The following is a 15,830-nucleotide window of genomic DNA, read 5'->3' as shown; positions in this document are numbered from 1 at the left end:
TTAATTCCCTAATGAGCCAATACAATATAACTTCTTGATTTTATTCTCTTTTCCCATTGTTTGTTTTACCTTTTGAATAATATTTTCTAATTGATTTCATTCACATATATATATATATATATATATAATGTTTTGATGTAGAATAAAGGTAAAAGTGATTTTTAATATTTTACAATGTTTTTGATTTGATTTGATTTTTTATTTTGGCTAAAAAAGCATAAAGCTTTGTCAAATAAGTTAAGAGAGAGAGAGAGAGATATATATATATATATATATATATATATATATATATATATATATATATATATTCTAATTGAAAAATGTTTTGATGTAGAATAAAGGTAAAAGTAATTTTTTATATTTTACAATGTTTTTGATTTGATTTGCTTTTTTATTTTGGCTAAAAAGCATAAAGCTTTGTCAAATAAGTCCTCTTAACACTTGTTTAGTTGAGTAAGGTTACAAGTTTATGTTGAGTCCATCTAAGAATGATGTGACTATTAAAATCACCATTAAACTTTTGATAGATCATTATTGAATTTTGATCAAACAATAATTTTAATAGCCACATCATTTTTTAAGGGACTTTTATAATTATTCCGTTTAGATAAGTAGGGTTTTAGTTTTTTTTTTTTTTTTAATATTTGTTTTGCTTCTTTTTTAAAGTTCTTCTATTCTATTCTTCTATTCTATTTGTTAATGCTATATGCTCCATATATATATATAATTTGGCATAACTATAAACAAACTAAACAGAATATTTGTCCTAGATTGCTTTCTCAATTATATTGGAATGTTACACGCGTACACTACACAATACCGTAATCTTCACATGCATTTAAGGTTGCAAAAACAAATTTTAGGGAGCAGTGGAACATGATCTTCTCCAGTTCATTTGAACTGATAGCGGTCATCATTATTTTTTAGTTAAATCCACATTACAAGTTTATCAATTTCCATGTTCGTCTATTTTGCTTGTATTTCCTGCTGCTTGTAATAAGGCTTTGTCCTCTCTTGATCTGCTCGCCTTATGATTTGGTCCAGATCCTTGGGGTTGTGGATGTGAACGGCATTTTGACCTTTGGGTCGAGGAGGATGAGTGTCGGCATCGGGTTTTTTCGAATTTCAGGGTTAAGAAATAAGAGCTACTTATGCATTGAATTGTCTGCCTAGAGCAGATCTCTTGTTACAAGTAGGAGCGGGCGCCCTGCTTAAGTTTTTCTTTTAAAAAAAATTTCAAATACTTTTAAAATTTAAATATAGCTCAGCCCCTCCAAAAATATAGCACAGCACCTCCAAAATATAGTCCAGCCCCTCCATTTTTTTAAAAAATAAAAATAAAAACACAGCCCCTCCAAACCTAACCTACCCCTCAACTTACAAAAAAAAAAAAAAATCTCAGCAGCTGCCTACTGGTTTTCTTTCCCCTAATCATGTTGTTTGGGTTTTCCCATCTTTTGACTTGAGCCTGGGCAGCCTTTATCGTTTCTTTCTCTGTAATCTGTCAAGCTTAGTGGCTTTCTTTCTAGCTCATACCCAGATCATTTCGCGTTCATTTTCTTTGAGTTTTTGAAGTGCTCTGTGTAGTTGCCGAGCTACTTTGATTTTTGATTTCCTACTGTTTTACAATTCTTTCCAATGATTTTAGGTCGTTTATTGTGTATTTGTTGATTATTGGGGTATAATCGAAATAGGTTTTGAATTATATTGGTGGGTTGGGGTTGGTATGAGCTATTCTAGCTCTACTTGGTTGCTAAGAAAATGCGAGAAAGAGAAATAAAATTGGACTTGTGTTGTGTGTCTCGTGCTCGGATCATTTGTCAATTGTCTTTCTTTATTTTTTTACTAGGTTTGGGTTATTTAGTTATTTTTTCTTTTATTAATTAGGCCCGATCTTAGTGGGTACTGGATATTGTAGATATGTTTGTTTGGTATTAAGTAGTTATGCTTTATTACGGGAAATATATATATATATATATATATATATATATATATATATATATACACTTTGGGATTTGTCAAACATCAACCAGTTTCAGTAGATTATTGTCAATCTCAAGTATGTTATTTGCTCTTTTTATTCATACATTTGTTATCTTGTCAAGCATCAAGAGTAAAGCTTCAATACATTTGTTCTTTACTAATTTTGTTTCTTTAAGACCACATATAGAATGTAATTTTAGACATTTTGTATTTTTCTTTATTTTTGTACTAATGCCTACATGTTAATTGATATATCAATTTGACATATATTTATGAAGTCTCATACATATGCTTTTTGTGATGCACATTGTGTTATAATTTATATTTTAAATTGTATTTATCATATTATCATAAAAACATAATATATAAAGAGAACAATAATTTTTTTTTTTTTTATCATTTTATTTCCGCCCCTTCTTGAGTCAATTCCTGGCTCTTGCCACTATATATCATTATTCAAATAAAAAAATTATTATAAAACATAACTTTTTTACTTTTCAATATATAAAATTCAAAATTTTATACCACATCAACCAACGTCACTATAATAACAAAAGCAAAAAGTTTACCAAACACATTGTTGTGTCCCTCCACCAATCTATAAAAACAAAAAAGTTAAAAAGAATTAATACAGGTCAAAAGCATGATCGACATAAATTAGTTAGGTATGGGACAATCACATCGATTCCAACTTGCTTGACAAAAGTAATGCAAATAGAAACTTATGTCAAAGACAAATAGAACACAGTTTGCTCCATGAAAAATAACAAGTAGATCTCTCGCTTTTAAAGTTGTCGTATGGTCCCTTCTAATTTCTAAAGATACAGAAAGTGGGCCCTTCTAACTTCTAAGATAGATTTAAATTAAATTTTAGGGTAAAGTCTACTTGACTCCTTCAAACGAATCAAACTACCACCTCAATGACAATTTACCCTCTAAACTATCAATTGCGACAATTTGCTCTCAAAACTATCAAAATAATGACAATGTACCTCCCAATGCTTGCAGAATGATGAAATTATCCCAATAAAATTTTGAATAAGACAAAAATACCCTTAAAATTTTGGAAAAAATAAATAAATTTAAGTATTTTGTTTTTATTTTAGTAAGAGCAATTTCATCATTTTGTTAAAATTAGGAGTACATTGTCATTGTTTTGGTAGTTTAAGGAGTAAATTGTCGCAATTGATAGTTTAGGGGATAGATTGTTATTGAGGTGGTAGTTTTAGGGAGTTAAGTGGACTTTACCCTAAATTTTATAAATTTAATGGTTTTGATTTTTTCTTTTTCTTTTTTTGTTTGCTATTTTCCCTTACAATAAATAAGATATCACATGATTACAAATGGGGATAAGGACGGCCTTAATCCAGTAATCATACACTTGGTAGATTTATAATAAAAACTAAATCAATACACTTGGTGATTCAATGGGCCTTAAATAATTCTTTAAAATTGGTTCGACATGTATCATGATAAGAGTTTGATTGTTGAAATGGGAACCCTTGATCCTATTAGAGAAGTAGCAATAAACACCCAATAATCCATTCATTTCTTTACATATACGAAAAATCTCAAAAAGGTCAAAAAAAAAAAAAAAATTCTTGCAATAGACACCTTATGCATTCCCTAAACCATACTCAATGCATTTGGGTAGCACTGTAGCTACCCAATGGATTGTTATAATAGTAAAAAAATACATATTCTCTCATTTCTCCGCTCACGTTTCCCAATCTCCTCCTCTTTTTCTTCCTCTAAATCTTAAATCTTTTGAGAGCATCCAAAAACAAACCACTACAACCCAAGCAAACAAACTCATAGCAGATACCACCCAGCCAAGAAAACTCACAATCATCACAAAATATGTTGATGAATACCACATCTTAAGCACAAAGCAACATTCTCGACAACAAAGACGACTGAGAAGACGAGAGAGAGAGAGAGAGAGATTGGGAATTAAGAGATTGAGAAGTCTAAGACAAATAAGAGAAAGGGATTTAGAGACGAAGACGGGAGAGAATTTATGAAAAATTGTTTGATGTTTGTTGCTAGTGTTCTTAATATGTGGCTATCACATGCTGCGGAATACATATCATCTTATTAGATTAGTCTGTATAAAGTTTGTAGCAAAAATATTTGTTCCTCATTGATGCATCGATAGGACTAACTTAATTTATGACTCAATCGGACTTGAAGGAACGCTTACGGTTTTAACTATTTAAGCCCTATTATATATGACTTTTAGCAAGCATGTATTACTATGATGATGCCTAGGTAGAATAGTTCTGGTCGGTTTCCTAACTTTCCTTCACCTCATCATCTGCCTTTTTGAATTTTTTTTTTTTTTTAAAAAAAAAAAACTAAATTATACTATTTCGAAACTGGAATTAGGATATCTTATTATCACAATAGGACACTCCAACACGTGCCTCCAAACAGAAACTTTGCTAAACCAAAATAAGAATAGATAATCACCTGTTGCCAAACACTCTGCTTCTCCCTCAATACTATCGCACAGACCACTATCGATCAGCACCCCGAACGGCTGCCTCCCACGGCCGCACACCACCACACCACCCCGTCCCACGTTCTCGGATACCGGGTAGGTAAACGACATTCAGCACACCGACGGCTCTTCCCCGCACTCAGCCTAGCAACGCTACTGTGCCTGCGCTGCAGCGCCACTCAACCACCGAACCGCCTTCAGGCGGTCACACTCAGCCCACACAGTACGGTCAGTACCCACAGTCACCCTTGCACCGGGCCTATACGTAACGGACCACCACGCACAGCACCGTGATTTCTCCTCGCTCAAACGGTCCATCATGTCAAATCCATTATCAAAAACCCATTTGTAACTGCCGCAAGCTGGGCAACAGCTCTTCTTATCGATCCCATGGTTCAGCTCTCGTTGTGGGTGCTACCCCAATAAGGTTTCATGCCAATCCATCTATATTTGATTTATCTGGGGTTCTACGTTGTTATATCTTATAAATCAAGCACCCCAAAATTCAAATGCGCATCTACTGGGTTTTTTTTACTCTGATTTGGTTTCTGAGAATATGTAGGAGTGTGAAAGAAAATCAATATATATTTATGCTATGGTTGATAAACGTTTGTAAATGTGTGAAGAATTCGAGTATCTTGTAATGCGTACCACCTGTTTGATGAATTTTCGTAGAGAAGATGCACATCGTTATGAAATCGAAATGGCAAAGCCTTTTATGGCGAACACTGAAAGCCAAGAAGCGCGAACGTCTCTGTCTATCTCTCTACTGCACAGTGCTGCCAAACCCGGCACAGTCCAAGCTGCAGGAGCTGTGTGGTTTTGTTTCGAGCACGATTGGCGGATTAGATGAATTAGAATTGAGTCTAAATAAACTTACAGTTTCTTTAACCCCGTCGCTTGTGACGCAAGTTATAGACTCTTGCAAGCATGAAGCACCCAATAGGAGACTGCTGAGATTCTTCTTGTGGTCTCGTAAGAAATTGAATTGTGGTTTAGAGGACAGGGATTATAATTATGCCATTCAGGTGTTTGCGGAGAAGAATGACCACACAGCAATGGATATATTGATTTCAGATCTTAGGAAGGAGGGTCGGGTGATGGACACTCATACTTTTAGTGTTGTAGCTGAGGCATTGGTTAAACTGGGGAAGGAAGATGAGGCGTTGGGTATATTTAAGAACTTGGACAAGTACAAGTGTCCGCAAGATAAAGTCACAGTCACTGCTATTGTTAACGCTTTATGTGCAAAAGGGCACGCCAGGAGAGCGGAGGGGGTGGTCTTGCACCACAAGGATAAGATTTCTGGTGTAGAGCCTTGCATTTACAGGTGCCTTCTTTATGGTTGGTCTGAGCTGGAGAATGTGAAGGAAGCGCGAAGGATTATCAAAGAGATGAAGTCAGCTGGATTTTTGCCGGATTTGTTTTGCTATAACACATTCCTAAGGTGCCTTTGTGAGAGAAATCTTAAACGTAATCCTTCTGGTCTTGTTCCTGAGTCCTTGAATGTGATGATGGAAATGAGGTCCTATAAGATTGCCCCAACCTCAATTAGTTACAATATTTTGCTTTCTTGTCTTGGAAGGACAAGAAGAGTCAAGGAATGTTGTCGAATGCTTGAGACAATGAAGAAGTCGGGTTGTTCTCCAGATTGGACAAGCTATTATCTTGTTGCAAGGGTATTGTATTTGAGCGGGAGATATGGTAAAGGCAATAAGATAGTGGATGAGATGATTAGTGAAGGGTTGATACCAGATCGTAAGTTTTACTATGATTTGATTGGTATACTATGTGGAGGTGAGAGGGTTAATTTTGCTCTTGAGCTCTTTGAGAGAATGAAGAGAAGTTCATTGGGTGGTTATGGGCCAGTTTATGATGTGCTGATACCAAAACTTTGTAGGGGAGGGGACTTCGAGAAGGGTAGAGAGCTCTGGAATGAGGCCATGGGAATGGGGATTACTCTTGGCTGCTCAAGTGATCTGTTGGACCCTTCAATCACTGAGGTTTTTAAGCCGACAAGGATATTGGAGAATATTAGCTCTGTGGACCAAAACACAACCAAGAAGCCAGAGAAAGTTGCAAATAATATTGGAAAGGCAAAGAAGAAAAAGACTTGTGCATCAACTTGATAAGTTAGTATCTCCTTCTATAAAGCTCTCATGAGGCTTTCTTTTTTGTGGGCACAAACTTCTTTATTGTAGTTTACTTCTGGCTTAATTGGAGGCTGTAAATCTTGTATTGTGCCATCTTCATTCTTACATGCAAACTAGGATGCCACATTGGTATTGAAAATTTTCAATTAGCTTCTACAGCTCTCTAATTAGCCTAGTCAGTTGTTTTACTTGAATCACCTTGGTAAATGGTGTTTATATATTGAATATTCAATCGATTATGTTTGTGTGACACAAAGAAATGAAGTTGACCATTTTGCTTTGATTTTTCTATGATCTAAATATCTAATCCTACTTAAAAAAATTCCAAACAATTACAGATGGGCTGAGCGGCATCTAAGTAAAAGTGTAAAACACCTCTCCCCAAGGAAATGCTACTAAAAATAGTTAAATATTATTAGGTTTAGGACTAATACGACATTGATTAATTAGGCCAGCTACTTACCAGTTATTATCAATGAGAGAAAGACACACGGCTCAAATTTGGTCACAGCACATGGCATATGGCACATGGTGGGAGACAGTAACGGAGATGGGATCTTGTGGCCCCTTGGGCCGATTGATATCTCACCCATATTTTGAAACGCACATGTCAATGCACATCGTTGGACCCCGCCTGACGTCAGCCTGACACTTCAAATTAAATTTTTTGTATTTTTTTTTTCTCTCTTTCTCCCCCTCTCTCGAGTCTTGACCATAAAATATATATTGAAAAATAACATTTAAGGAAAATTGATAATAGAAAGGGTAAAATACACTTAACCCCTTCAAACTATCATTTCAATGATAATCTATTCCTCAAACTATCAATTATGATAATTTACCCATCAAACTGCTAAAACAATGACAATGTATCCTCAAATACTAAGAAAATTACGAAATTACCCCTATAAAATTTTCAATAAAACAAAAATACTATTAAAATTTTGAAAAAAATAAATAAATTTTAGTATTTTGTTTTTATTTTAGTAATGATAATTTTGTCATTTTGTTAAAATTAGGGGTACATTGTCATTATTTTGATAACTTGGAGGGCAAATTGTCAAAATTGATAGTTTGAGGAGTAGATTGTCATTGGGGTGGTAGTTTAAGGGGGTTAAGTAAACTTTACCCCAATAGAAATATAGAATAAATAATTTGTTAATATATATATATATATAGCTAAAATAAAAACATTGGGCCAAGAAAAAATGCCCATTCTTTCTTTCCAGGATCTTTCTTCTTTACTAGTATGAACGTGAACATTTTTGGGTCAAACTGAGCTGTGAAAAGTGCAAAACAGTTGGGAGACACCCGACCCGTGGGTCCGTTGACGTAAGAGACAGGCGAACGCTTTGAATAAATAATATTATAACTTTGGCTTAAGTTGTGAATAAGTTACAAAAAAAAAATAATATACCTTATACCTTTTTTCTTTTACTAGGTGTTAAAAATGGATAAATATTTGTTTCTTTATTTTTATTTTTAACTAATTAATACAAGAGCCCTTTCTTTCACATTGTTTATTTATTTTTTTCAACTTTCCACTTATCATGTTAATCAAGTATATATATATATATATTAAAAAAAAAAAAATTCTACTTGGCCTATGGTCTTCCTTAAAACATTGACTAGAGTTTAAATCTTACCATTTTCTTTCTAATTTATCTCTTTAAGAAAAAAAAAACAAATAAATTAATAAACTGAAGCTTTCAACATGTTGCAAATTTCTGCGCCAATTATGCAGCATGTTGGGCCGGTAGCCCGCAGCTAGAAAATTTTTTGACTGCATTTCTTGTTACCTTTCTCATTTTGTCTCGGTACCCCTCATCTTATAAATGACCTATCCCCTTAATATCCAGGTAATGTGGAACTTTCAACACACCCCTCACGTGTGGTGGGAGAACATCCAAGTCAACACATGCGACAATGGGTCGGTGGGCTACAACCAATTAATTGGGTTAGGCTCTGATACCATATTAAAAATGAGTCTTGGGCCTAATTCAACCCAAAAGCTAGCTCAAGAGTTAAAGTTTTTCCTCACCTTATAAATGGTCCATCTCCTTAATACCCAGGCAATGTGGTACCAGTGGGAAGAATTCTCAGACTCTTTATGGCTTTGCTAGTTTGTTGTTTTATTTATCGTTGTTTTCTGTTGTACTAAAAAAAAAAAAATGGAACTCCATGCTCCATGGTGAATCGGTGATGATAAATACTAGGAAAAGGGATTGGACTTTGGAGGGAGGATTCAAATCTAGATCAAATCACTAAATATAATATTAACATAAAAAACACATAATCTCATAATCAAGCATTAAAATATACTCCCTTAATACCTCCACCGCTCTTCCGAATTTGGCTTATATTTTAGAGATTAAATATGTTGACATATCATTCAAAAAAAAAAAATAATAATAATAATATAATACAATTAAACAAAAATAAAATCTTAATCCTGAAATAAATACATTTCACTTTAAAAGAGGGAGTTTAAAGTTTAAACTTCTATTTAATTACACTAATTCATTTTAATTTTCTATGGTTTTAACACGTTTTTTTTATTAATTTCTTTTTGTTTTATAGACTGTGAGACGCGCTGTAAACAGTTGGTCTCTCCCCCACCTTCCTTTTTCAAACTCCCCCATCAACCTCACCTCCACCATGAACTCACTCACCCCCACGTCCACCTGCATCCTCTAGGGTTTCTCCATCTCTCTCTCTCTCTCTCTCTCTCTCTCTCACTCTCCCCAGAAGACACAGCTGAACAAAAATGCTCAGAGAATGAAATATGGAATTTGTAGATCTAGCCCACAGATAGAATCCACATAACAAGCCAAAAAAGAGAGGGAAGCATTTTGCTTGCTCATCCTCAAACACCCAATTCTTGTAATCTTGGACAAACGCAGAGAGATAGAGAGAGAGTGAGAGATGGGCCAGCAAGAGAACATAGCAGCTCAGAAGAGAAGCAGCGGCGGAGGTGCTGGTGGGCTGCCGACAACCACCACAGCCAACGGCAGGGGGCGCACGGTGTTGCCGCGTGGCAGGCAGCTCCACAAGACCTTCAACAACATAAAGATTACCATCCTCTGCGGCTTTGTCACCATCCTGGTCCTCCGCGGAACCGTCGGCATCGGTCACCTCGGCTCCTCCGACGGCGACGCCGTCAACCAGAACATCATCGAGGAGACCAACCGGATCCTCGCCGAGATTCGCTCCGACTCCGACCCATCCGACCCCGACGGTCCCGAGCTGTTCTTCAACCCCAACGACACGTATACTCTCGGACCCAAAATCTCCGACTGGGACGGCGAGCGCAAGGCCTGGTTACACCAGAACCCCGAGTTCCCTAGCTACGTTAACGGTAAGCCTCGTATCTTGCTCGTAACTGGGTCTCCTCCTAAACCTTGTGATAACCCAATTGGTGACCATTACTTGTTGAAAGCTATTAAGAATAAGATTGACTATTGTAGACTTCATGGGATTGAGATAGTGTACAATTTGGCTCATTTGGACAAGGAACTAGCTGGGTACTGGGCCAAATTGCCGTTGATTCGGCGGTTGATGCTGTCGCATCCTGAGGTGGAGTGGATTTGGTGGATGGATAGCGATGCGCTCTTCACCGATATGGTTTTTGAGATTCCAGTTTCCAAGTATGATGGTTATAATTTGGTTGTTCATGGTTACCCGGATTTAATGTTTGAGCAGAAGAGTTGGATTGCGTTGAATACGGGTAGTTTCCTGTTTAGGAATTGTCAGTGGTCTTTGGATTTGCTTGACGATTGGGCCCCAATGGGGCCAAAAGGGCCAGTTCGGGAGGAGGCTGGGAAGATTTTAACAGCGAATTTGAAGGGGAGGCCGGCATTTGAGGCAGATGATCAGTCGGCGTTGATATACTTGTTGCTTTCGAAGAAAGATCAGTGGATGGACAAGGTGTTTCTTGAGAATTCGTATTATCTGCATGGGTATTGGGCAGGATTGGTGGATAGATACGAGGAGATGGTTGAGAAGTATCATCCGGGATTGGGGGATGAGAGGTGGCCGTTCGTGACCCATTTTGTGGGTTGCAAGCCTTGTGGGAGCTATGGGGATTACCCGGTTGCGAGGTGCTTGAGCAGCATGGAGAGGGCATTTAATTTCGCAGATAACCAGGTGCTTAAGCTGTATGGGTTTAGGCATAGGGGATTGTTGAGTCCTAAGATCAAGAGGATCAGGAATGAGACAGTAACTCCTTTGGAATCTGTGGACCAGTTTGATATTCGGCGGCACACAGTGCAAGGGAGCAGTGTACCACAGAGCTAGAGAGTGAAAAAACAAAGTGTGATAATGTTTAGGTAATGATATAATTCCTCAGTCAAAAGCAAATTTAAATTTGATAACAGTTTCCATCTAAGTATTTTTGTTTGTTATGTTGTCTTGGTACTGTTTTGAGGAACCATAGAGTAGAATTCTTTTGTAAACTTTAATTCTTGTTGTTGTGTTTGAGTAATCCATAAAAGAAATTTTACTGATGATTTGCCCTGTAATGCCAGTCTCAATTTTTTCCTTGCATGAACCTTTAATTACTACAAATACACAATATGAATGCTTTGGTTTAATGTCTGTTATATTGCAAGTAGATGAATTGTATAATCAAGAGGAAGTAAGTGAGAATCTCTGAAGTCTTGTTACATTGATGTATATCACTCAGCTTAATCTATTGTTGGAATTAGAGATTTGTTGAAATATGCCATGCCTCTTCATGTCCTAGTTGTTGTATTGGACGTATCTTAGATACCTTCTCATATCCACAACTTGAGGATGTGAGGATGATTTGCTGTGGGATGTGAGGATAGAGTTATGGTAGCATCTTTCAACTGCAAGAGTGTCTCATATAGAAGTAAATTGTGTACATAGTGACTTTCACATACATGAAGATGCTAGTATCCTCGTCAAAACGTAGCCATTTGCCATGTAGTTGCTGAATCCTAGGAAATTCAGTTTTTTCTGTTTTACAGACTGCAGTTAGATTAGATGTTTATTGATAGCAAATTAGGAAGTAGATCTCTAGTATTTAACTTTGTGAAGTTTGTTGAAGTTACTAATTTTTGGAATGTCTTATGCCTGATTGTAACTCTAATTATATCCAATCCTACGTTGAGTACTTCTAATTGACAAATGTGATATATCACAGTACTAATCTTTATTCTATACACCTGGATTCAATGCTGAAGCAAATCTTTAACTGGGGGATTGGAGTGTTTTGCATGGTAACTAGTGATTTAGTCTGCAACTCAATTATGTGGGTTCTTGTTAGATACTTCAAAAAAATGAATTAGTATATTAGACTCCAAGACGCCTGACCCATGCAACAAGGGTTTGATGTATAACTTGTACATTTTAATGGAAAGGTTCCTTTGGAAGGAAATCTTCTAGGTATAGTTTAAAATCTTTTATCTTGCTTGAGTAAGGGATTATTGGGGACTTCCAGTTTAGTCGTTTTGACATCCTCTAGACTTTTATGTTCATTGGAAAGCTAAATTATTTTATGCACTCTTTATATTGTCAGACACCATCTTGTTGTTCTCTTTGTTCGTTTATTAGCTTGAGAAAGGTGAAGCTAATAAAAAAAAATCAATTTCCATACACTAAATGCTATAGGAAATCATGTTACACAGACTTTGGGGGATGGAAGGTGATGTATAAACATTACTCCATATCATTATAGGAGTACGTTTTTCTTCTCTCGCCTTTTGTAGCTTGAAATGCAGAACAGAAATAACAAGTATTAGTCATAAATGTTGGTTTTGGTCCTCAATGCTATGGAGTAGATGAAAGATTTGTAAATTCTCCGGCCTGTTGGTATCAATTCTTAAATTGTGTTATTCATTTGCAATACATGGCTTTTAGTTGTATTAGTTACTAATTGGCAAATGATTGTTTCCAACCTGACATTCTATTCGGAGGAGAAAGTCTGGGAAAAATGTTCCAAGTCTTCCCAGTACATAATTCTCCATGTTGGTCCATAAGCAGCGTCTGTCTCTCTCAACTTATAGTTAAAAGGAATTATTTTGTATTGGCATGTTGCTGCTTGCATTGCTTCTGTAGATTATTTACTGTTTCTCTTGCTCAATCCCAAGCTGAAATGGGTAGTAGGATTATTCTGCAACAAGAGTTTACTGTTTCTCCCGTTTATTGATTTCTTGGAGCTGAGGCATGCATCAAAAGAGATAATTGATGAGCTCACTGCAAAGATTTTTCAATTCATTAGAAAAAGTTCTGGTCTAACGTCTGGTTCGTAAACTAAGGCCTGGGTAGAAATCGAGGTATCAAAGAAAAGCAAGATGTATCATTAAGCTGTGTGGAGAGGCATATTTTTAGAAGTCAGTTTTTGGTATCCAGTGAATATATCATGTAAGAGTATCAAAACTCTTAGGTCACCTGATCAGCCACATTGTTTCATGAACAGCATTGGAGATCTCAGAAGCTGATCCCTTTTTCAGCAACATCCTCCATTCATAATGCTTGTTGAGCTCATTTCGCAGTCACATTGCCCATAGGTATCTGGAGAAAGATACCTTAATTACCTTTTAAAGTATTTAAGGTGCTTGATGTAGCAGCACCTTTATTCTTTTGAGCAATTTGGACTAGAAGAAATTATTTATTTATTATTTTTATTTGAGGTTAACCGATGATTTTGATGCTTGATTTACAAAATCTTTATTTATTTATTTATTTTGACAGGTTTCAATTTTATCCTTGAACAGTCAATTGTGTGAAGTCCTTCAACTTTTCATATTGTTTCAATGCATAGATGTCTTGCCACAAAATGGATGTTTGCACAGCAAAATTTTTCAGTAAATAAACATAATTGCCAAGGGCTAAATCGGACAGAAATTTTAAAAAAATTATAAATTTTCCAATTACAAAATTTAAGCTGTTTCTAAATATCAAAACGCTTGGAAAATACTACTTATTGAAAATGTGGCATGTTAAGAAAGAATTTTCTCTTACAAAAGGCTTTTTCTTCAAAAAAAAACAAAAAGACAGTTTTTGACTCAAAAGTTTTTTTACAACATAAAGAGTAAGAATCTTATGAGAATACACTAAATTTTCAACTTTATGAATCTTATGAGAATACAATAAATTTTCAACTGTAACATATCATATTTCTAATAAGTGACATTTTTCAAGCATTTCAATGTACCAGAAACTGCCTAAATTCCGTAATTTACAAATAAATTGTAGGAACCTGATCCTTGTTTGGGACCTCAATGCATTATCTGCAGATACGAACAGAGGCAAATTAGAAGAAGCTTATTCCTAGTTTGCCATTAAACTGTGGGAGTCCTTGGAAGTTGGAAGTGCAACACACAAAATTTGTCAATAATCACATCACATAGTAAACTGGCTACATAAAATAGCCTACTAAATTTAGCTAATTTGTCTACGGATCAAGAAAATAAATCAGAATGTTACAAAAAAAAAAAAATAAATAAAAAATAAAATAAAAATAAATCAGAAACTAATCTACCGTATTTGGCGATGATGCCAGAATTCTAAAACTTCATCAAGTGCATATTCCAAAGCTCGGATCCTGGTCCCCGGCTCGGCCACATCCAATTATGAAGAGTATGGGACATCTTTAGAACTCCATTAACATATCTTCAAAAGCTCAGATACCAGTCCCACATCTGCAACATTTTCCTTGCAATACATGAATTTTGCAGAGCTCAAATTGTGGTTCCAGTTGTATGATGTAGAGGCATCTGGAGAAGCATACCCATGTTCCGTTGAAGATTTGTGCATAACATATAGCAGAAGAATTGCTACAATCAATTTAGTCAATGTCAATCCAAAGCCCGAATGCTTCAAAGATCTCTGTGGCGGGCTACCAGCACTTTATTCATTTGAGCAATCTGGTGCAAGAGTTGTGTAATTTTCTGCAAATTATCAAAACAAAACTTACTACAAAGAAAGCACACCAGCTAATCATCAAGCTTATTGCATTGACCAAATCCCAGTTAGAAACCCTTTCGAGCAGATAGCAAAGCAACACCAAAATCAAAGAGACACCCAGTTACCAGTAGGCGCACTAATTAATTCCAAGAGAAAGAGAAAGTGAAATTAGAAAAGACCCGTAGAAAAAACTAATTCTGTAGCTTTTTTTTAGCAGAATCAACACAAGCATTACAACAAACACTTTGTACAAAATCAAAAACCAACCTCATCTTTCGCCTTAATAATCTGCATCAAACGCCCCACACTCTCCGCTCGTCGCCGCCGCCGACGATACCGCATAAACAACGTCCACACCACCAACGCCACCGCGGCCGCGACGGGTCCAAATGACCGAAATGCCCCTCTGTTGTAGGCAACATAATTTCGAAACGAGGAAACCACAGCGACAACCTTACAACGTAAGACCTCAAGCCCAATCCCAATCCAGCTCGTCACCTCGCCGGCCCTTTTGACCCTGGAATCTGACGGTGGAGCAGGTAGCGAGTCCGAATCGAAGGAATCAGACGGTGAGAGTGATGATGACAATGTAAATGACGATGACGATGACGATGGCGATGACGATGACGATGAAGATGATGAAGGTGATAGTGGGTTTTGTTGTTCTTCACAGGGCTGTGAGGGAATGTGCAGATTCTCGTGGTTGACTGGGGGGAAGACGGAGCAGTCACCGTGGGCGGGAGAGTCTCTGATCAACACCATGGACCATTCTTTCAAATAGGTTGCGTTGTGGGGTTGTGATGAGGAAAAAGACGAGTCTCTTCCACCATCAGGAATCAGATCATCACCCACCATTTTCTGCTCCCCCAACAACCAAACACCTGGGGGAATTTGTTCCCAGCCCAGGAAGAGTTTGAGCCACTTCAGACAGGAACAAACAGGCTGTTCCGCATGCTCGGCACGTTTCGGACCCAGTGTTAAATACATACTTTTTTTTAATATAAATTTTTTCTATTCCTTTAATGCTATTAATTACAAAAATACGTACATTTTACATATTCAAAAAATATGTAATGATTTTATAGATTGAATTAGAAAAAAATTCTTCTAATATATTAAAAAAAAATCATAAAAAATACAGTAAAAGTTATATTCATGTGATAATAAATGTTTTTTTTTTTTTTAAAAAATAAATAAATAAGGGGAAGCAGGTTATAATGAGTCGAATAACCACAAAGGGGTGAGCACCCTAACAATAA

The 15,830-nt window shown here is 36.2% G+C and overlaps 3 protein-coding genes across 3 annotated transcripts; 2 read left to right on the top strand and 1 right to left on the bottom strand.

Annotated features, from left to right (window-relative positions):
- Window positions 1–4,485: 4,485 nt before the first annotated feature.
- LOC132175231 (Pentatricopeptide repeat (PPR) superfamily protein) lies at window positions 4,486–6,884 on the top strand. The gene is made up of 2 exons (XM_088514788.1): window positions 4,486–4,913; window positions 5,162–6,884. Exon 2 carries the CDS (start codon window positions 5,167–5,169, stop codon window positions 6,613–6,615), a length of 1,449 nt encoding a protein of 482 aa, XP_088370914.1. The 5' UTR covers window positions 4,486–4,913; window positions 5,162–5,166; the 3' UTR covers window positions 6,616–6,884.
- Window positions 6,885–9,232: 2,348 nt separating this feature from the next.
- Window positions 9,233–13,187, top strand: XXT4 (Galactosyl transferase GMA12/MNN10 family protein). The gene is made up of 2 exons (XM_059588399.2): window positions 9,233–10,967; window positions 13,082–13,187. The coding sequence occupies exon 1, from the start codon at window positions 9,565–9,567 to the stop codon at window positions 10,933–10,935; it is 1,371 nt and encodes a 456-aa protein (XP_059444382.2). The 5' UTR covers window positions 9,233–9,564; the 3' UTR covers window positions 10,936–10,967; window positions 13,082–13,187.
- Window positions 13,188–14,122: 935 nt separating this feature from the next.
- LOC132175707 (uncharacterized) lies at window positions 14,123–15,508 on the bottom strand. Its single transcript, XM_059587727.2, has 2 exons — window positions 14,839–15,508; window positions 14,123–14,555 (listed from the first exon to the last, which is right to left on the bottom strand). The coding sequence occupies exons 1-2, from the start codon at window positions 15,424–15,426 to the stop codon at window positions 14,484–14,486; spliced, it is 660 nt and encodes a 219-aa protein (XP_059443710.2). The 5' UTR covers window positions 15,427–15,508; the 3' UTR covers window positions 14,123–14,483.
- Between the last annotated feature and the right edge of the window lie 322 nt (window positions 15,509–15,830).

Source organism: Corylus avellana, chromosome 3 (genome assembly GCF_965113065.1).
Source record: "Corylus avellana chromosome 3, dhCorAvel1.hap1.2, whole genome shotgun sequence".
Taxonomy (NCBI): Eukaryota; Viridiplantae; Streptophyta; class Magnoliopsida; order Fagales; family Betulaceae; genus Corylus; species Corylus avellana.
Note: the sequence above shows the minus strand (reverse complement) of the source record. Positions and strands in the feature narration are given on the sequence as shown.